General features: G+C 41.6%; 1 protein-coding gene across 1 annotated transcript; it reads right to left on the bottom strand.

Moving 5' to 3' along the window:
- Window positions 1-325: 325 nt before the first annotated feature.
- Window positions 326-21,229, bottom strand: ackr3a (atypical chemokine receptor 3a). Its single transcript, XM_061879137.1, has 2 exons — window positions 21,095-21,229; window positions 326-1,654 (listed from the first exon to the last, which is right to left on the bottom strand). The coding sequence occupies exon 2, from the start codon at window positions 1,628-1,630 to the stop codon at window positions 491-493; it is 1,140 nt and encodes a 379-aa protein (XP_061735121.1). The 5' UTR covers window positions 1,631-1,654; window positions 21,095-21,229; the 3' UTR covers window positions 326-490.
- Between the last annotated feature and the right edge of the window lie 1,604 nt (window positions 21,230-22,833).

The raw sequence follows: 22,833 nt of genomic DNA on the forward strand, positions 1-22,833 counted from the left end.
GAGCCATCAATGGGTGACGTCATCGTCTGCGACTTCCGGTAAAGGCAGGGCTTTTCTGTTAGCGACCAAAAGTTGCGAACTTTATCGTGGATGTTCTCTACTAAATCCTTTCAGCAAAAATATGGCAATATCGCGAAATGATCAAGTATGACACATAGAATGGACCTGCTATCCCCGTTTAAATAAGAAAATCTCATTTCAGTAGGCCTTTAAGTTATTGTGCCGTGATTTTACCAGTGGGAATTGATTTTTCCTCCATGTGGCCCCTGATTTATAATGAGTTTGACACCCCTGGTCTACACAAATGAAACTGCTCCCTAAGTGCTTATTTTTTTTTTTTTTTTTTTTTTTTTTTTACAATCAGTCCATCAATTTGATGTGTGTCCGTCCATTTAATTGCAACAGATTGTCTGTAAAAGTCATTTCATGTCAAAATCTGACGAGTCCCGGTAAAAACCGAGGATCGGATCGAGAGGATTTCAACCGGTCCTCAAAGCTGCGGCGGGTTGTCCGCGGCCACGGCGGAGTACTCCGCATCGGAGGCGTTGGACGCGTCGATGAGGCGCGCCAGGCCGGTCCGCGTGGAGTATTTAAAGATGAAGGCCTTCATGAGGTCGTAGCGGTAGTTCCGGTTAATGAAGTTATAGAGGATGGGGTTGAAGCAGCAGTGCAGCAGGGACAGGCACTGGGTGAGGTGCATGGCCACGTACAGGAAGTTCTCCAGGCCGCAGGTCAGCGGCAGGACGCCCAGCTGGGAGAGAGAGTCGGCCAGGAGCACGGCGTGGTACGGCCCCCAGCATCCCAGGAAAACCACGATGTAGGCCAGGATCACCCTGCGGCTCACGCGGCGCTCCTGCTCCACGGTGGAGGACGGCGAGGATGAGGGCGCGCGGGCGAAGGCGCCGGCCAGCAGGACGTAGAAAATGGCGATCACAGGGAAGGGCAGGACGAAGCCCAGGAGGATGAAGCTCAGCTGGACGCCGACCATCCACTCCCGGGGGTTGTCGTCCGGGTACACGGGCCTGCAGAGCACGCTGTCCCCGTGTGAGGCCTTCACTGTACGCAGGAAGTAGGTGTCCGGCAAAGAAGCCGCCAGAGCCAGAAGCCACACCCCTACACACACCGCCCGCCGCATCATCTTCCTGCGCTTGCCGCCCTGGTTCTCCCGGTGCCGCGACACACTCAGGTAGCGGTCCACGCTCATGCAAGCCAAGAAGAAGATGCTCCCGAAGAGGTTGACGGAGAAGAGAAGGTGCGTGAGTTTGCACGCCACCTCCCCCAGGGGCCAGTGGCCGTGCTGGATCAGCGAGCTCACCCACACGGGCAGCGTGGCGCACACGCACAGGTCGGCGGCGGCCAGGTGGGCGATGTACGTGTGGGTCTCGTGGCGGGGGGCGGAGTCGCCGCCCCGCGCCCGCACGTTCACCCACAGCACCAGAGCGTTGGCCGCCAGGCCCACCACGAAGATGAAGGTGTAGAGGACGCACATGGAGTGGAGCAGGGCGTGGCGGTTGAAGGCCGTGGCGCAGACCGTGGCGTCCACGCTGGAAATGTTGGCGAAGGAGTCGGAGAAGTTAAGGTAGCCCAAGGACTCCCACAGGTCCTCCATCTCGCTGGTGCTTAGACTCATCTCACTGGCTGGATGGGAGGGGTCCTGCAAAAACAAGACTTTATGTCATCACTTTGATTCCCACCAAATTATTACGAGGATGGAGAGCTTCCAGTAAAACATGCAGCCATGTTTAGCGATCAATTCCCCATAGTTGGTCTTCATTGGACAGCACACAACATACAGCATCATGGACGGATATAACTATTACCATTTTTATCCATATTAGTTACTGTAAATGTTCTAAATAGAGCAAATGTGTTTATTTATTTAAAGGCCTACTGAAATGAGATTTTCTTATTTAAACGGGGATAGCAGGTCCATTCTATGTGTCATACTTGATCATGTCGCGATATTGCCATTTTTTTGCTGAAAGGATTTAGTAGAGAACATCGACGATAAAGTTCGCAACTTTTGGTCGCTAATAAAAAAGCCTTGCCTTTACCGGAAGTAGCAGACGATGACGTCACAAGAGTGAGCGCTCCTCACATCCTCACATTGTTTTTAATGGGAGCCTCCAGCAGCAAGAGTTATTAGGACAGAGAAAACGACAATTTCCCCATTACTTTAAACAAGGATGAAAGATTCGTGGATGATGATATTGATAGCGAAGGACTAGGAAAAAAAAAATTGCATTGGGACGAATTCAGATGTTTTTAGACACATTTACTAGGATAATTCTGGGAAATCCCTTATCTTTCTATTGTGTTGCTAGTGTTTTAGTGAGTTAAATAGTACCTGATAGTCGGAGGGGTTTGTCCACGGGTGTTTTGACGCCAGTCTCTGAGGGAAGTCGACGGCAGCTGCATGGACGGCGCAAGCTTAGAGGTGACTTTTTACCACAATTTTCTCACCGAAACCTGCCGGTTGACAAGTGGTCGGGATCCATGTTCGCTTGACCGCTCTGATCTATAGTAAAGCTTCACCTCCGGGAATTTTAAAGAAGGAAACACCGTGTTTGTGTGGCTAAGGGCTAAAGCTTCCCACCTCCATCTTTCTACTTTGACTTCTCCATTATTAATTAAACAAATTGCAAAAGATTCCGCAACATAGATGTCCAGAATACTGTGTAATTGCGCCATGAAAAGAGACGACTATGAGCCGCTGCGCTAATATGTCCCCTGCAACCCGGGAAGTCACGCGTATGCGTCATCATTCCACGACGTTTTCAACAAGAAACTCAGCGGGAAATTTCAAATTGTAATTTAGTAAACTAAACCGGCCGTATTGGCATGTGTTGCAATGTTAATATTTCATCATTGATATATAAACTATCAGACTGTGTGGTCGGTAGTAGTGGGTTTCAGTAGGCCTTTAAATAATATGGCGCATTAATAACAATTGAATTGTTGATAATAATGACTTGAAGTGCATGAGAAAATGGAAATTAAAATGTAGCACTCTTTGACTACTTGGTCATATACTATAGTTCAAATGACTACTGCAGTGAGTTGATAAACATAAAACATAAATAAATTACATTAATTAGATTAATAATTAAAACAAAATAAATTTGGAGTTGCAATTTTTGGGGGGAGTTGAAAAGATATATGTTTATAAATACAAACACAAGTTAGAAACCTTGTTGTCGGTCACTCTCAGACTATATATGGGAGTGATCGCTGATTACATCCGCCCTCCACACATTTGACCCATAAAAAGGTGTTTAATATATTGTTCAGAGGAGGCCCCGCCCACAAAAATATACATATACCAAGAAAAAAGGATTTGCGATTCCCCCAAAATTTTGTAAGCAAAAAAAATGAATAAAAAATAAAGATTTGTAGCCGATAAAACAAGTTGAAACCAAAACATCTTGAACCAAAACTACTATTTCAGGCCAAAACTTTTTGTATCCAAATAATTATGTGCAACCTAAAAAAATATTTGCAACTAAAAAAAAATAAATCATCTGCGGACATTTTTTTTTTTTTGTTGGATTTTTTTTTTAATATTCAAAATCCTTTTTTTTTTTTTGGTTGCGACCCCAAAAGGGACATGCGGTAGTAAAATGGATGGATGGATGGACGTTCAGAGGAGGCCTCGCCCACAAAAAGTTGCGTCATATAAAAAAAAAAAAGGATTTGCGATTCCCCAAAAATGTTGTAAGCAAAAAAAAATAATAATAAATGAAAAAATATATTTATAGCCGATGAAACAATTTCAAACCAAAACATCTTAACCCAAAACTATTTCAAGCCAAATCTTTTTGTATCCCAAAAATTATGTGCAACCTAAAAAAAACATTTGCAACCCAAAAAATAAATCATTTGCGGACAATTTTTTTTTTTTTGTTAGATTTTTTTTTTAAGATTCAAAATCCTTTTTTTTTGGTTGCAACCCCAAAAGGGACAAGTGGTAGGAAAATGGATGGATGGATGGATGGATGTTCAGAGGAGGCCTCATCCACAAAAAGTTGCGTCATATATCAAAAAAAAAAGTAAAGGACTCGCGATTCCCCCAAAATTTTGTAAGCAAAAAAAAAAAAGATTTGTAACCGATAAAACAATTTGCAACCAAAATATTTTAACCCAAGAACAACGATTTCAAGCCAAAACTATATTTTGTATCCAAAACATTTTTTGCAACAAAAAAAAATATTTGCATCCGAAAAAATTTATAATTTGCAGTTACATTTTTTGGGGGGATTTTTTATTTTTTTATATTCAAAATCCTTTTTTTTTTTTGGTTGCGACCCCAAAAGGGACAAGCAGTAGAAAATGGATGGATGGATGGATGTTCAGGAGGTCCCGCCCACAAAAAGTTGCGTCATATACCAAAAAAAAAAGGATTTGCGATTCCCCCAAAAAATTTTAAGCAAAAATATACAATAAAAAATACAAAATATTTGTAACCATTAAAACAATTTGCAACCAAAATATTTCAACCCAAGAAAAACGATTTCAAGCCAAAACTATATATTGTATACAAAACATTTTTTGCAACAAAAAAAAAACATTTGCAACCGAAAAAATTTATAATTCGCAGTTAAATTTTTTGGGGAGATTTTTTTTTATATTCAAAATCCTTTATTTTTTTGGGTTGCGACCCCAAAAGGGACAAGCAGTAGCAAATGGATGGATGGATGGATGTTCAGGAGGCCCCGTCCACAAAAAGTTGCGTCATATACCAAAAAAAAAGGATTTGCGATTCCCCCAAAAAATTTTAAGCAAAAAATATCCAATAAAAAATACAAAATATTTGTAATCAATAAAACAATTTGCAACCAAAATATTTTAACCCAAGAAAAACGATTTCTAGCCAAAACTATATTTTGTATCCAAAACATTTCTTGCAACCAAAAAAAACTAAACATTTGTAACCGAAAAAATTCATTATTTGCAGTCAAATTTTTTTGTTGGATTTTATTTTTTAAGATTCAAAATCATTTTTTTTTGAGGGGTTGCGACCCCAAAAGGGACAAGCAGTAGAAAATAGATGGATGGATGGATGTTCAGAGGAGGCTCCACCCACAAAAAGTTGCGTCATTTACAAAAAAGGATTTGCGATTCCCCAAAAATTTTGCAAGCAAAAAATAAGAAAAATAAAAAAACATTTGTAACCAATAAAACTATTTGCAACCAAAATATTTTAACCCAAGAAAAACGATTTCTAGCCAAAACTATATTTTGTATCCAAAACATTTCTTGCAACAAAAAAAACTAAACATTTGTAACCGGAAAAATTCATTATTTGCAGTCAAATTTTTTTGTTGGATTTTATTTTTTAAGATTCAAAATCATTTTTTTTTGAGGGGTTGCGACCCCAAAAGGGACAAGCAGTAGAAAATAGATGGATGGATAGATGTTCAGAGGAGGCTCCACCCACAAAAAGTTGCGTCATTTACCAAAAAAAAAAAGGATTTGCGATTCCCCAAAAAATTTTGTAAGCAAAAAATAAGAAAAATAAAAAAACATTTGTAACCAATAAAACAATTTGCAACCAAAATATTTTAACCCAAGAACAACGATTTCCAGCCCAAACTATATTTTGTATCCAAAACATTTTTTGCAACAAAAAATACATTTGCAACCGAAAAAATGTATAATTTGCAGTCAAATTTTTTTTGTTATTCAAAATAATTTTTTTGGGGGGGGGGGGTTGCGAAGCCAAAAGGGACAAGCAGTAGCAAATGGATGGATGGATGTTCAGAGGAGGCTCCGCCCACAAAAACTTTTGTCATTTACCAAAAAAAAGGATTTGCGATTCCCCAAAAATGTTGTAGGCGAAAAAAAATAAATAAATAAAAAATATTTGTAATCGATAAAACAATTTGCAACCAACATATTTTAACCCAAGAAAAACGGTTTCAAGCCAAAACTATATTTTGTATCCAAAACATTTTTTGCAACAAAAAAAAACATTTGCAATCGAAAAAATAAATAATTTACAGTCAATTTATTTTTTTATACAAAATCTTTTTTCTTTTTCTTTTTTTTTAGTTGTTTACAGCCACAGCTGTTCATGTATTTTAACCTAGTGGTAATTAGAGACCCAGGGGGTTGTTCGCAGTTGTAGACCACACACTCGGCCCCTGCAGGTGACGGCAGTTAAGTGTAGCCTTTACAGCACATGCTTCATGTATCAACACGTTATACTGAGTTTGGGTATCCAAAATCTGGCCCAAGGACCATTTGTAGCCCACCACCCTTTTTTTTTTAGCCTGTGGTATACTCCAAAAAAAAGCCCCCCCCCCCCATAAAAACAGCCTATCACATCCTTAAAGTTAAAGTTAAAGTACCAACGATTGTCACACACAGTCTTAGTGTGTTGAAATGTGTCCTCTGCATTTGACTCATCCCCTTGTTCACCCCCTTGGAGGTGAGGGGAGCAGAGAGCAGCAGCCGTAGCCACGCCCGGGAATCAGTTTTGGTGATTTAACCCCCAATTCCACCCCAAGCAGGAAGTTAATGGGTACGATTTTTATCAATCAATAAATGATTATTTAAATATCGCCCAGGACCAGTCATAGACAATTTAGAGTGAAAAGCTAATTTTATTTTCACCCGCATACAAAACATTCTAACTTGGATTGTTTCCCTGGCTTCGAGACTCTCCCGAAGGACGGTGCGGCGAAGACACAACAAACTCCCTTCTTGTCTCTCATGGACACACCTGTTGTTGTTGACTTTGGACTAGCGACTGCACAATACATCAAGGCCGCGGAACAGCGACACACTACGGTCGTACACACACAAACATCCACAAAAATATACGCCACACATACACACCCAATCCCCCGCAACCCAACGCCCTCGACGCAAATCCCATAGGGGTGAAGAATGGATGGTCAGCGCCTGAGAGCTGCGGCCTACCATAAGGACCCCAAACTCCCTTCCCTCTGTTGCTAGACATCTCAAGATGTATGTTGTAATATGTATATGTGCTTTGCTATGGAGGTTTTTTCCCACTCCAGATTGGGCCCCCTTAGGAGCCCAGTCTAGATTGTATTTTTTTACTCATCCTTCGCCAGCGTTTACCTTTTCCCCATCTTTTACGGGGCACCTTATGGCGACCCATCAGCGTTCTTGTTCTGTAACCCTGTACACTGTTTGTTTGTCTAATCTTGAACAGGTTTGTGCTGAAAACAAAGTTTCGTTGTACTTGTGCAATGGGGCGGCATAGCTCGGTTGGTAGAGCGGCCGTGCCAGCAACTTGAGGGTTGCAGGTTCGATTCCCGCTTCCGCCATCCTAGTCACTGCCGTTGTGTCCTTGGGCAAGACATTTTACCCACCTGCTCCCAGTGCCACCCACACTGGTTTGAATGTAAATTAGATATTGGGTTTCACTATGTAAAGCGCTTTGAGTCACTAGAGAAAAGCGCTATATAAATATAATTCACTTCACAATAAAGACCTATCCTATCCTAAATCACAAGTGTCTCAAAGGGCTGCATAAGCTACAATGACATTTTCGGTCCAAAGCCCACATAAGGGCAAGGAAAAACTCGCAACCCAGTGGGTTGTCAATGTGAATGACTATGAGAAACCTTGGAGAAGACTGCAGAGATGGGTGACTCTAGGGGGAGACCGGATGCAATGGACGGCGAGTGGGTCTAACATAATATTGTGAAAGTCCAGTCCATAGTGGATCTAACATTATAGTGAGAGTCCAGTCCATAGTGGGGCCAGCAGGAGGCCATCCTGAGCGGAGGCGGGTCAGCAGCACAGAGATGTCCCCAACCGATGCACAGGCGAATGGTCCCCTATGGACAGCCAGCACTTCATCCATGGTCACCGGACCTGTGTCCCCTCTCTCTTATAGTCTTTTATAGTCTCGGCCGGGGTTTGAACTCAGGGGGTCCGGTCCGATCCGGTGGCCATGTACTGCTTGCCTGTGTATCGGCTGGGGACATCTCTGCGCTGCTGATCCGCCTCCGCTTGGGATGGTTTCCTGCTGGCTCCGCTATGAACGGGACTCTCGCTGCTGTGTTGGATCCGCTTTGGACTGGACTCTCGCGACTGTGTTGGATCCATTATGGATTGAACTTTCACAGTATCATGTTAGACCCGCTCGACATCCATTGCTTTCCTCCTCTCCAAGGTTCTCATAGTCATCATTGTCACCGACGTCCCACTGGGTCATTATTGTCACCGACGTCCCACTGGGTGTGAGTTTTCCTTGCCCTTATGTGGGCCTACCGAGGATGTCGTAGTGGTTTGTGCAGCCCTTTGAGACACTAGTGATTTAGGGCTATATAAGTAAACATTGATTGATTGATTGATTGAACATACCGATCTCAGGGCGGACACTCTAACCACTAGCCCACTGAGTAGGTAACTTTGGTTTTTAGCATGTATAATAAGCAAAAAAGGAAGAATATCATAGTTGCAACCCTCGGAAATAGAAAATAGTTCACTGTATTTTCATGAAGTTGCATTACCTTAAAAAAACAGCCACTTATGGTCTGCCACCTGATTTTGAGGAATCTTAATGTGGTTAACTTGCTCCAACATGGCGTTCATACTTTAATAGAGCCTCGCTGTCGCCCAACTGTCAACATGATTGATGTGCGGTCCAGGCGAGTGGAGGTGGTGGTTCCAAACTGATGTTTGCATTAGCTACTCATGCAGAGTGAAGATTAGACAGGAGGAAAACCAAACAAGTGCATTTCCGGGAGCGTTCCTGGCATTCCAAAATAAAGCGCCCGGGTCAGAGTGGGCTAGAAACCCCAATGCCACTTTTTCAAGAATGTTTTCCCTCACGTGTCCGCGGAAGTAAAAAATAAATGCAGCGTTTCTTTTCTCCTGCCTCCGAGCGAGCAAGGGGAAGGTCACGGAGGAGCTGTCACCCAGCAGATGATCAAAGAAAGCGCGGCTCATAAATTCCAAGACGTCATTTTTTTTACACCATCTGAAGATAATAACACTTTAGTATGTGCACACCATTTTAAATAGGTGCACAGATGCTGAAGAGGCTTTGTTCACACATGCGGGTGTATTTTCAAACTACAAAACATCTTGCACTTTTAAACCATCTGTGTCCTGTAGGCATGGGGACCAGGAATCAAACTTTAACACGGATAGATTAAAAACAAAAATCTTGAATTCTCTGTGGGAATGTTTTTTTTTTTCTTCTTTGGCTCATGTTGCATCTCTCCACAAAGTTTTGCCAAAATCTGTAAATATTTTATTGGTTCATGCAAACAAAACACGTAGGCGGGATATGGAAAACAACAGGTGCCGTTACGTAAACTCCTCGCTATTCGGCCAATCAGAAACCAGAAGTACGGAATTTCCGGAAAAGGTGCGATATTAAAAATAATATTACTTTAAAGTAAGAAAAGCAAGAGCCAGTCTGACTGTTACACTCCAGTCCTACAGGGGGGAGTAATGCACTTAGAGCAGACCTGTGCAATTGTTTTGACTCGGTGTCATGTCTGTGTGATTTATGTTTTCTTTTTTTGGACACTCAGTTCCTGTTTTTGCACTTCCTGGTTTGTTTTGTTACCATGACAACTCATTAGTTTTCACCTGTCCTCATGTCTTGCACCTGTTTTCACTGATTATGTCACTGCTATTTAAGGGGCGGCATAGCTCGGTTGGTAGAGTGGCCGTGCCAGCAACTTGAGGGTTGCAGGTTCAATTCCCGCTTCAGCCATCCTAGTCACTGCCATTGTGTCCTTGGACAAGACACATTACCCACCTGCTCCCAGTGCCACCCACACTGGTTTAAATGTAACTTACATATTGGGTTTCACTATGTAAAGCGCTTTGAGTCATTTGAGAAAAGCGCTATATAAATATAATTCACTTCACTGTCTGTTTCTGTTCTTCGTCCTGACAACATCACCTCCTGCACCCATGATATCCATGCTGCTTTTTTTCTCATACCCTTGTCTCAGTCACAGTAAGTGTTCTCATTATTCATGCCACAGTGCAAGTGTTTTGTTTCGTGTTTATAGTTAATTGCCTTTGTGCTAGTCTTTTATTTCATAGCCAAGTTTTTGTACCGCCATTGTTTGTTCCTGTTTTTAGTTATAGTGTAGGAAATAAATATGTCTCTACCTTGACGCCGTTTCTACTCCATTCGCTTGGCACCTCGGGAAAACAATCCACTTCCAAGTCCAAGTCGTGACACTCAGCAGCAAAATTTTGAGAAATAAATGTGTCTGGGGGTCGGTATGTCTATTTTCAGGAACAAAACCTTACAATAATGTCTGATTGAATGCTAAAAACTTTATAACAGACCGCCTTAAAAAAAACGGAATGGAATCTTAGTTTTTTTTACTGAATGAGACACCCAGAATGTACATGAAAATACAAGGAATGTAGGATTTACAATATTAACTATGATCGATAAAACACTGAATATTGACAACATACGAACCTCTCAATCGACATATTTTACAGTCAAGCAAAACGCAACAAAAATGCAACGAACAAAGCGAAATATGAAGAGTAAAACAAAAACTCCACCTACTATGTGATATATTTGATGTGTCACTAAGCTTTAGAACTTTGTTGTAAAACTGTCCCCTTCTGCCCCTATCCCTGTCCCCCGACTTAAACAAGTTGAAAAACTTATTGGGGTGTTACCATTTAGTGGTCAATTGTACGGAATATGTACTGTACTGTGCAATATACTAATAAAAGTTTAAATCAATCAACAACACCCGCATTTTAGGCTGGCCGCTCTGGAAACACTCTGTGGAAACGCTCCCCACCCACACTGCTTGGTGCCTCGTCTGAGCTGCCGTGACTTACATCACCATAGTAACTAACTAAATTGCCATAGTAATTTAGTTAGTTAACTAGGTTGGTAGAGTGGCCGTGCCAGCAACTTGAGGGTTGCAGGTTCGATTCCCGCTTCCGCCACCCTAGTCACTGCCGTTGTGTCCTTGGGCAAGACACTTTACCCACCTGCTCCCAGTGCCACCCACACTGGTTTAAATGTAACTTAGATATTGGGTTTCACTATGTAAAGCGCTTTGAGTCACTAGAGAAAAGCGCTATATAAATATAATTCACTTCACTGTCTGTTTCTGTTCTTGGTCCTGACATCACCTCCTGCACCCATGATATCCATGCGGCTTTTTTTCTCATACCCTTGTCTCAGTCACAGTAAGTGTTCTCATTATTCATGCCACAGTGCAAGTGTTTTGTTTCGTGTTTATAGTTAATTGCCTTTGTGCTAGTCTTTTATTTCATAGCCAAGTTTTTGTACTGCCATTGTGCGCGCCTTTTGTTTGTTCCTGTTTTTAGTTATAGTGTAGGAAATAAATATGTCTCTACCTTGACGCCGTTTCTACACCGTTCGCTTGCCACCTCGGGAAAACAATCCACGTCCAAGTCCAAGTCGTGACACTCGGCAGCAACATTTTGAGAAATAAATGTGTCTGGGGGTCGGTATGTCTATTTTCAGGAACAAAACCTTACAATAATGTCTGATTGAATGCTAAAAACTTTATAACAGACCGCCTTAAAAAAAACGGAATGGAATTTAGTTTTTTTTTACTGAATGAGACAACCAGAATGTACATGAAGATACAAGGAATGTAGGATTTACAATATTAACTATGATCGATAAAACACTGAATATTGACAACATACGAACCTCTCAATCGACATATTTTACAGTCAAGCAAAACGCAACAAAAATGCAATGAACAAAGCGAAATATGAAGAGTAAAACAAAAACCCCACCTACTATGTGATATATTTGATGTGTCACTATGCTTTACAACTTTGTTGTAAAACTGTCCCCTTCTGCCCCTGTCCCTGTCCCCCGACTTAAACAAGTTGAAAAACTTATTCGGGTGTTACCATTTAGTGGTCAATTGTACGGAATATGTACTGTACTGTGCAATCTACTAATAAAAGTTTCAATCAATCAACAACACCCGCATTTTAGGCTGGCCGCTCTGGAAACACTCTGTGGAAACGCTCCCCACCCACACTGCTTGGTGCCTTGTCTGAGCTGCCGTGACTTACATCACCATAGTAACTAACTAAATTGCCATAGTAACTAATTAAATGACCATAGTAACTAGTATATCATGCAGATTCCAACCATTGAAATACTTTATACAGTTCAAGACTTACGGTCATTAGAAAACATCACTGCACATCATAATGACAGCTACACTTTCCATCTCTAAGATCTAAAAAAAATATTTGGGAATGTCCGGCGGGCCGGATTGAAAATCTTAACGGGCCGCGTGCGGTTCCCGGCCTTCATTTGCCCAGGTCTGACTTAGAGTGTCTACCATAGTCATACCAAAGACTATAAAAATGGGACCAATTACCTCCCTGCTTGGCACTCAGCCTCAAGGGTTGGAATTGGGGGTTAAATCATCAAAAATTATTCCCGGGCGCGGCCACCGCTGCTGCCCACTGCTCCCCTCACCTCCCAGGGGTTGAACAAGGGGATGGGTCAAATGCAGAGGACACATATCACCACACCTAGTGTGTGTGTGACAATCCTTGGTACTTTAACTTTACCTTTACAACTACTAAGTTTTTTTTCACCACAGCTCCATCTGGTGGCTCCCCTCTGTCACTACCCTATTTGGCCCCAATGCATGCTGGCTGTAATGGCTAAGGTTATGTCTACATTGAGACGGATTACCCCTTAAACGAATAATTATTTACCCTAAGCCCTTTTTCAGCCACACTAATTCATTGTTTAAGGTTCCCCTCCTTGGATATTTTTTTTTACACGGGTAAGGGAGCTGTCTATTTCTTGAATCTCTGGCTCTTAGCTTTGTATGGACTCATTGATCGTTTACAAAGGAAGTGAAACGGAGAGGAAGTGACATCAGAAAGAACGCGCCACAGACAGCTTCATAATAAAACGGTTTCGTAACTCAGAGCTAACCTCCGGAAATATGGAGGCGAGTCATCCAGACATGCTCGTGTTTCTCCTTCCGTCTGTGCAGACGCTTGCGGAAATCACACATGAATACCTTAGGAAAAAACGCTCGATTGCAGCTATTTGGGATACAACACTTCTCAGACGGCAAGAGAACTTTCCAATGTCCAGGTCAGCTGTGATTGTACTTACTGAAAAACGTTGTCCATTTGTCGAAGGAGAGACCACGAGAATGCGGTTTATTTTGGATGTGATAAAAAAAAAAAATGTAACGTGTGCTTTGTATCACCTGGCCGTCGAAGGAAGACTACGGACAACATCTAATGCATTTGGACTGGCAAAGCATGTATCAGTTATTGTCCGCCATGTATGTCACCAATAAGGAATGGACAATGAAGGTTAAGGCAAAAGAGTGAGGAGTGTCCTGACCAGATATCTAGATCCCTAGATTAAATGTTGTAAAATGTTCTTTATCACATTGTGTACTATCACATGTCCAATAAATATTTGATTAATTTATGATGGCTCAGGTGTGATTCACTACAATAGGGCTCTACAGCACACTGGATTCCAGCTCATTGAAATACCACAACACTGGATATTGTTCAGATAAGTTACATTTAAGAATTTGCACACAAAGCAACACTGGAGGTGACTATGACGTGCGCATTTTCCACACATGCGTACTAGGTCGTTTTGCACCGGCAGACAGAGGGGGTGAAGGGGTCTCAAACCACCATTGCGTGTGTGTGGACAAGGATAAGGTTAGGTGGGATTTGCCCTGGATAACCTTAGCCTTAACCGTAGTGTAGAAGGGGGCCTAAGAGTGACACTGAGTTTCTTTAAGTGTATTTGGATTTACATCAAAATGTCCTGTAATCGGTTATTTACGCCTGTACTGGCTCACCTGCACTGGGTTCCTGTGCACTTAAGATGTGACTTTAAGGTTTTACTACTTACGTATAAAATACTACACGGTCTAGCTCCATCCTATCTTGCCGAATGTATTGTACTATATGTCCCGGCAAGAAATCTGCGTTCAAAGGACTCCGGCTTATTAGTGATTCACAAAGCCCAAAAAAAGTCTGCGGGCTATAGAGCGTTTTCGTTTCGGGTTCCAGTACTCTGGAATGCCCTCCCGGTAACAGTTCGAGATGCCAACTCAGTAGAAGCATTTAAGTCTCACCTTAAAACTCATTTGTATACTCTAGCCTTTAAATAGACTCCTTTTTAGACCAGTTGATCTGCCGTTTCTTTTCTTTTTCTCCTATGTTCCACTCTCCCTTGTGGAGGGGGTCCGGTCCGATCCGGTGGCCGTGTACTGCTCGCCTGTGTATCGGCTGGGGACATCTCTGCGCTGCTGATCCACCTCCGCTTGGGATGTTTTCCTGCTGGCTCCGCTGTGAACAGGACTCTCGCTGCTGTGTTGGATCCGCTTTGGACTGGACTCTTGCGACTGTGTTGGATCCATTATGGATTGAACTTTCACAGTATCATGTTAGACCCGCTCGACATCCATGGCTTTCCTCCTCTCCAAGGTTCTCATAGTCATCATTGTCACCGATGTCCCACTGGGGTGAGTTTTCCTTGCCCTTATGTGGGCCTACCGAGGATGTCGTAGTGGTTTGTGCAGCCCTTTGAGACACTAGTGATTTAGGGCTATATAAGTAAACATTGATTGATGATTGATTATTTCAAATAAAAAAAAATGAAAAAAACGCTAATATAGGGTTCAAAAGAAACTACAGAACAGTTAATAGTGTTTTGACGTAAGAGTTGCTTTTGTCTAATAAATTTGAGTTACAAACAAAGCCCCAATTAGTTGGCTAAGCAAATGTCACAGTGAACCCTGTCGGAGCCAACCAAAACATCTGGTCTTACTCGCGAGCATTAGCTTATAACTGGAGATCGACATAACATAAGTACGTGTGTAGGAGAGTGCTGAGAAGAAAAAAACAGATTATATACATTGAATTAAAGAAAAAAACACAATCATTAAAAACCTGACAGCGTGTGTCGCCAACTTGTCGAAGCAATTTGATCCTGCAACTTCTAGACGGCGAAATACTGAAGCAGCCAAGAATATCAAAATAATATCTCAACGGCGGACATTTATCCATGAAAATATTGAAGAGCTGCTAATGGTTTGTTTGACAGAGATACAGCTGTTGGAGTACCGTGAATTGATTAACGTGGACCCCGACTTAAACAAGTTCAAAAACTTATTGGGGTGTTACCATTTAGCGGTCAATTGTACGGAATATGTACTGTACTGTGCAATCTACCAATAAAAGTTTCAATCAATCATCAATCAATCAATCAAGTCAGCTCTCCGAGGTATATAAATTCTGCACATTATTACTACACTACTTAAAGTACCAAAGATAGTCACACACACACACGAGGTGTGGCAAAATTATTCTCTGCATTTGACTTATCACCCTTGATCACCCACGGGAGGTGAGGGGAGCAGTGAGCAGCAGCAGTGGCTGCGCCCTGGAATATTTTTTGGGTGATTTAACCCCCAATTCCAACCCTTGATGCTGAGTGCCAAGCAGAGAGGTAATGGGTCCCATTTTTATAGTCTTTTGTATGACTCGGCCGGGGTTTGAACTCACAACCTACCGATCTGAGGGCGGACACTCTAACCACTAAGCCACAGTAGGTTTACTTCATAAAACTACTGTAGTTGTTAGTAGTACCTTTTATTGCATTGTTTTATATGATATTTATTATTTAAAAGTGTGTTTTTCTTTTTAAGAGGTTAAAATGGTGTTGTTTGAGAGGGTGTGGGGTCAAGCTCGTATGATTTAGAATTTCACCAACAGCTGATTAAATCAATCAGCACAGTGGCTTTGTGGTTAGAGTGTCCGACCTGAGATCGGTAGGTTGTGAGTATCAAACCCCGGCCGAGTCATACCAAAGACTATAAAAATGAGACCCAATACTTCCCTGCTTGGCACGCAGCATCAAGGGTTGGAATTGGGGGTTAAATCACCAAAATGATTCCCGAGCGCGGCCACCACTGCTGCTCACTGCTCCCCTCACCTCCCAGGGGGTGAACAAAGTGATGGGTCAAATGCAGAAGACACATTTCACCACACCTAGTGTGTGTGTGACAATCATTGGTACTTTAACATTTAATCAGAAAAAGGAGTCATTTTAGTGTATTAAAAGTGCTTCACTTGTTTTTACGCCTGTAAGACGGTGGTCTACCTGCTCAAAAAGGCTAGTTTTCTACGCGTAAACCCTAATATTGAGTTCTGGCAAAAAAATATAATTTGAAAAAATATATATACATTTAAAAATAAAAAAATAAAAAAAAATAAAAAAATATATATAAATAAATATATGAATAACATTTAAAAAATATCCTCGGGATTAATAAAATATTTCTTTTTTATAATATTTATTTATTCATTTGATAGGGAACTCATCATACAAGTACTGAGAAAACAGACACTTTTTTTTGCTCGTTTCCCCCCACATCCCAAAATAATAATAAAAAAAAAAAAAACATTTGAAAAAAATCCCCTCAAGTATTAATAGAGTATTTCTTTTTTTAATATAATATTTATTCATTCATTTGATAGGAAATCCTTATACAGGTATTGAGAAAACAGACACTTTTTTATATATATAAATAAATAAAAATTTTTAAAAAAGGAAAAAAAGAAAATATTTCAATGGGGACGGCGTGGCGCAGTGGCATAGTGGCCGTGCGCAACCAGAGGGTCCCTGGTTCAATCCCCACCTAGTACCAACCTCGTCACGTCTGTTGTGTCCTGAGCAAGACACTTCACCCTTGCTCCTGATGGGTGCTGGTTAGCGCCTTGCATGGCAGCTCCCTCCATCAGTGTGTGAGTGTGTGTGTGAATGGGTAAATGTGGAAGTGGTGTCAAAGCGCTTTGGGTACCTTGAAGGTAGAAAAGCGCTATACAAGTACAACTCATTTATTTATTTAATTTTCTCTCAGGGATTAATAGAGTGGGCTTCACGGTGGAAGAGGGGTTAGTGCGTCTGCCTCACAATACGAAGGTCCTGCAGTCCTGGGTTCAAATCCAGGCTCGGGATCTTTCTGTGTGGAGTTTGCATGTTCTACCCGTGACTGTGTGTGTTCCCTCCGGGTACTCCGGCTTCCTCCCACCTCCAAAGACATCCACCTGGGGATAGGTTGATTGGCAACACTAAATTGGCCCTAGTGTGTGAATGTTGTCTGTCTATCTGTGTTGGCCCTGCGATGAGGTGGCGACTTGTCCAGGGTGTACCCCGCCTTCCGCCCGATTGTAGCTGAGATAGGCGCCAGCGCCCCCCGCGACCCCAAAAAGGGAATAAGCGGTAGAAATTGGATGGATGGATGGATGGATTAATAGAGTATTTCTGATTACGATTCTGAAAATATGAATATGAAAAAAAATATACACACTAACCCCGCCTTCCGCCCAAATGCAGCTGAGATAGACTCCCAGTACCCCCTGCAACCCCAAAAAGGGACAAGAGGTAGAAAAATGGATGGATGGATTTTTGTCATGAACACCATGGCCGCCCTGAGCGCTCACAAGGGGGACAAACAGCAGTGTGGCATGCTAAAAATCCGACACTCTCCCCTAGAATGAAGCAAGTCGAGTGACATGTTCGAGCAGCCCTGTCTGCACTGTGTGCTGTGATGTCTCTCTCGGCTCCTCCGTGGGGACGCCCGCCGCGGTGCGAGAGGTCAGGAGTGGGAGGTGGGGTGGGGTTAAGAGGGGACGGATCAAAACCAGAGCACGAGTGCCTTAACCTCACTCAACGCCCCACAGTGACCTGCACGCCCACGCGGAGGGAAACCGTGCGTGCCAAGATCTACGGGAGGCTCCACGCCGCTTTGTAAACGAGGGTCGCCGGATGAATAAAAAAAGTGACCGCCTGAGACATTTGTCTTTGTGTACTGCACGCCATCACTTTTACAGCAACCAATCCCTTAACACATACTAGTCATGACTTTTTGCCCTATTCGGCTTTTATTTTGTACTCAGTTCCACATTGTCAATAAGAGCAACTATCTCTGCTAATCACATCAACAACAAATAACGAGCTGCAGCTCATGACACATCCGCACAAAAAGTGCTTCAGTTGTAACGTACAAAAATAAATCTGGCAGCAGCTAGTTGGGTAATATAACATCATGCATCACGGGTGATGTTACACATTACTAGCTACTACTGCTGGTAACTTGTTAACAGTTTATACTATTATTATAAAGATGTGCAACTTATTCAAGCAAAAAAAAAAAAGATACAGTCGGGCAAAAAAGTATTTAGTCAGCCACCGATTGGGCAAGTTCTCCCACTTAAAATGATGACAGAGGTCTGTAATTTTCATCGTAGGTACACTTGAACTGTGAGAGACAGAATGTGAAAAAAAAAACTAGGAATTTTAGATAATTTATTTGTAAATTATGGTGGAAAATAAGTATTTGGTCAACCATTCAAAGCTCTCACTGATGGAAGGAGGTTTTGGCTCAAAATCTCACGATACATGGCCCCATTCATTCTTTCCTTAACACGGATCAATTGTCCTGTCCCCTTAGCAGAAAATCAGCCCCAAAGCATGATGTTTCCACCCCCATGCTTCACAGTAGGTCTGGTGTTCTTGGGAAGCAACTCAGTATTCTTCTTCCTCCAAACACGACAAGTTGAGTTTATACCAAAAAGTTCTATTTTGCTTTCATCTGACCACATGACATTCTCCCAATCCTCTGCTGTATCATCAATGTATCCATTTTGGTATAAACTCAACTTGTCGTGTTTGGAGGAAGAAGAATACTGAGTTGCATCCCAAGAACACCATACCTACTGTGAAGCATGGGGGTGGAAACATCATGCTTTGGGGCTGTTTTTCTATTAAGGGGACAGAACGATTGATCCGTGTTATGGAAAGAATGAGTGGGGCCATGTATCGTGAGATTTTGAGCCAAAACCTCCTTGTATTTGGTCAACCATTCAAAGCTCTCACTGATGGAAGGAGGTTTTGGCTCAAAATCTCACGATACATGACCCCATAAATTCTTTCCTTAAAACGGATCAATCGTCCTGTCCTCTCAGCAGAAAAACAGCCCCAAAGCATGATGTTTCCACCCCCATGCTTCACAGTAGGTATGGTGTTCTTGGGATGCAACTCAGTATTCTTCTTCCTCCAAACACGACGAGTTGAGTTTATACCAAAATAGATACATGGATGATACAGCAGAGGATTGGGAGGATGTCATGTGGTCAGATGAAACCAAAATAGAACTTTTTGGTATAAACTCAACTCGTCGTGTTTGGAGGAACCGACCTCTTTCATCATTTTAAGTGGGAGAACTTGCACAATCGGTGGCTGACTAAATACTTTTTTGCCCCGCTGTATATTTTTAGCAACTTTTTTTTCCCTGTTTCGTGCATTCAAACGCTTCTCTCAGTGATGTTTTTTTTTTTTTTTTTTTTTTTTTTTTTTTTACAGCCTTGACGTTGAATTTGACTTAAAGAGCAGATAGGAGCATTCTTCACAATGGAGGGATTCTCAATGCTGAGATAATCTCTCACAATGGTCTCTTTAATTCCTTTATATTATATGGAAAATACCTGAGCCAGGTAACTCGGCAGGCTTCAAGCTAATTAACCCTTTAACACCCGGGCCATCAGATAACACACACACACACACACACACACACACACACACACACACACACACACACACTGTCTCCAAGGAACCTTGTCACCATCTCTATTGCTCCCAATCCTCCGTTGTAAATGTAACATTTTTTTTTAAATGTACAATCGATAAAGCGAGAGATGGATGGCGAATTTAAAACAAATACATTGTTATCAAAAGCTAATATTAGATGTATTTAGGATGTTTCAATTATTTTTTCTGATTTTTTTGCAAACTACAGCAAGTTTATGAACATCACAAATAAATTCACAATGAAGGTGAATGTAAAATATTAAAACAATTAAGTTTCGCACTTTAATTAAGAACAAATACTAAGTCTTAAGGACATATCAAGGACATATCCACAGTGGAGAGTTTGAACTCTCGTCTTAAAGCCCACTTTTATTCTTTGGCTTTTAACAATGTGTGAGTTGTGTGGTCCTCTGTGTTATTAAATGGTTATTTCTATTTATTGTTTTAACCGTTTTTACCCTTTTAAAATTGTTTTCAATCATATTTGTATCCATCCATCCATCATTTTCCGCTTATCCGAGGTCGGGTCGCGGGGGCAGCAGCCTAAGCAGGGTAGAATGGTCGCCCGGATATAAACCCGAGTGGTGTTTTGTTATTTGTGTATTGCTTTTATATTGGTTTTATTTGTATTTATTTTGTTTTATTCAGTCATTGGCGGAGCCAAGGATCGTATTTGAATCGTGTTTTTAATATTTTTTGTGCAGCACTTTGGTAGCATTTTTGTGGTTTAAATGTGCTATATAATGAAAGTGGATTGAATTGGATATTAAAAAAAAAGAGTAAAATTAACGAAATTAAAATATTTTTTACACATACTTAAAATAAAAAAATTAACAGACAGAAATACAAAAAATATACAAAAAAATTGAAGTATAAAGAGTTTTTATATAAAAAAAACTAATTACATATTTTTGTATTTCTAGTTCTATAAATTGGAGTATAGCACATTTTGTACAAGGGCATCTGTCTGAGTACTTTAATACATAAAAAATTAAACCAATGCCATTTGTTAGGGGTCAAAGTTCACTCTCTCTCTCTCTGAGCAAAGCTCTCTCTCCCCTGACTCGGCTTGCCAGCATCCAGTTACAAATTAGCTTAAAAAATGCCTTTTGTCTCTCAATACACAGCCAATAAAACGCCACGGACGGGGTTTCATGTGCAAATGTCACCGGCGAGAATGGCACAGGTGCAACATCTTCTTTTGTCTGTGTGTTTTGTCGCAAGTTTCTGCTGTCACCAGCTATCTTTTTTTTATTTATTTTTTTAAGTACAACAGTCGCTTCAAGATCGCGTGATAAAGTTCTCTTACAAACAAAAAAGGAAACATGCGTGTAAATGTGCCGTTACATTAATAAAAATCAAAGTTTACATTGAGCATCCTTTTCAAAGGCTTCGGAACAAACAGCGTCTAAAGTGCCCGCAAAACCCACTTCTCCGACGGTCTTTGAACTCAGCGTTGCAGCTTACCTCTTTATCGGTTCTTTCTTGTTTCTCTGCGCGCTTCTCCGCTAACTTTAGTTTTGCATCCAATCCACCGTGTGCACCCCCCGCTCAAGGCTTTCCTCCCACGAATGAATGCGACTCTCGGTGTCTGCCGTGCACTTGCTGATACCAGACAAGAAGCAACGCCTCCAAGGCAGGACTTTGGGGATACAATGTGTGCGTATTGGCAGGGGCAACGTCGTCATGCCGAGGCGGGTTTCGGCCAGCAGAGGGGCGAGGAACGTGCTGAGCCTGTTTTTTTTGTTTTGTTTTGTTTTTTTTGACTAACACAACAATATTTTATGCACAAGCAACAGGCACATCTGCACATTGATCTGCATTAAACATGGTGTTCAACAAAGATGTCAGTGATTAAAGGCTGACTGAAATTAGATTTTCTCATTTAAACGGGGATAGCAGGTCCAATCTATGTGTCGTACTTGATCATTTCGCGATATTGCCATATTTCTGCTGAAAGGATTTAGTAGAGAACATCGACGGTAAAGTTCGCAACTTTTGCTCACTAATAAAAAAAACGGAAGTAGCAGACGATGATGTCACCGGTCTGAGGGCTCCACACATCGTTTACAATGTGAGCCTCCACCATCAAGAGCTATTCGGACCAAGAAAGCGAACATGTTTCCAATTAATTTAAGCGAGGATGAAAGATTCGTGGATGAGGAAATTTAGAGTGACGGACTTGGAAAAAAAAAAGGCGATTGCATTGGGAGCGATTCAGATGTTTTTAGACACATTTACTAGGATAATTCTGAGAAATCCCTTATCTTTCTATTGTTTTGCTAGTGTTTTAGTGCAGTGGTCCCCAACCTTTTTGTATCCGCGGACCGGTCAACGCTTAATAATTTGTCCCGCAGCCCGGGGAGTGAACGGGGGGATCTTTTTTTTTTTTTTTTTTTTTTCTTTGTCATGAAAAAGGGACGTTTTTGTCATGAAAAAGGGAGGTTTTAGTGGTTGGTGCACTAATTGTAAGTGTATATTGTGTTTTTTATGTTGATTTAATAAAAAGAAAAATATATATATATCTATATATAAATATATATATATATATTTTTTTTAAATAAAAATTAATAAAAAAATATTCTGCGGCCCGGTACCAATCGGGCCACGGCCCGGTGGTTGGGGACCACTGTTTTAGTGAGTTAAATAGTACCTGCTAGTCGGAGGGGTGTGTCCACGGGTGTGTTGACGCCAGTCTCTGAGGGAAGTCACGGCAGCTGCATGGACGGCGCAAGCTACGCTGATCCCCGGTACGAGGCGACTTTTTACCACAATCTTCTCACCGAAACCTGCCGGTTGACATGTGGTCGGGATCTATGTTCGCTTGACCGCTCTGATCCATAATAAAGCTTCACCTCTGGGAATTTTAAACAAGGAAACACCGTGTGTTTGTGTGGCTAAAGGCTAAAGCTTCCCAAATCCATCTTTCTACTTTGACTTCTCCATTTTTAATTGAACAAATTGCAAAAGATTCAGCAACACGGATGTCCAAAATACTGTGGTATTGCGCGATGAAAAGAGACGACTTTTAGCCGCAAGTGGTGCTGGGCTATGTCCCCTCCAACCAATAACGTCACAAACACGCGTCATCATCGCCTCATCATTCCACGACGTTTTCAACAGAAAACTCCGCGGGAAATTTAAAATTGTAATTTAGTCAACTAAATCGGCCGTATTGGCATGTGTTGCAATGTTAATATTTCATC

The sequence above is a fragment of the Nerophis ophidion genome, linkage group LG19 (genome assembly GCF_033978795.1).
Source record: "Nerophis ophidion isolate RoL-2023_Sa linkage group LG19, RoL_Noph_v1.0, whole genome shotgun sequence".
NCBI lineage: Eukaryota > Metazoa > Chordata > Actinopteri > Syngnathiformes > Syngnathidae > Nerophis > Nerophis ophidion.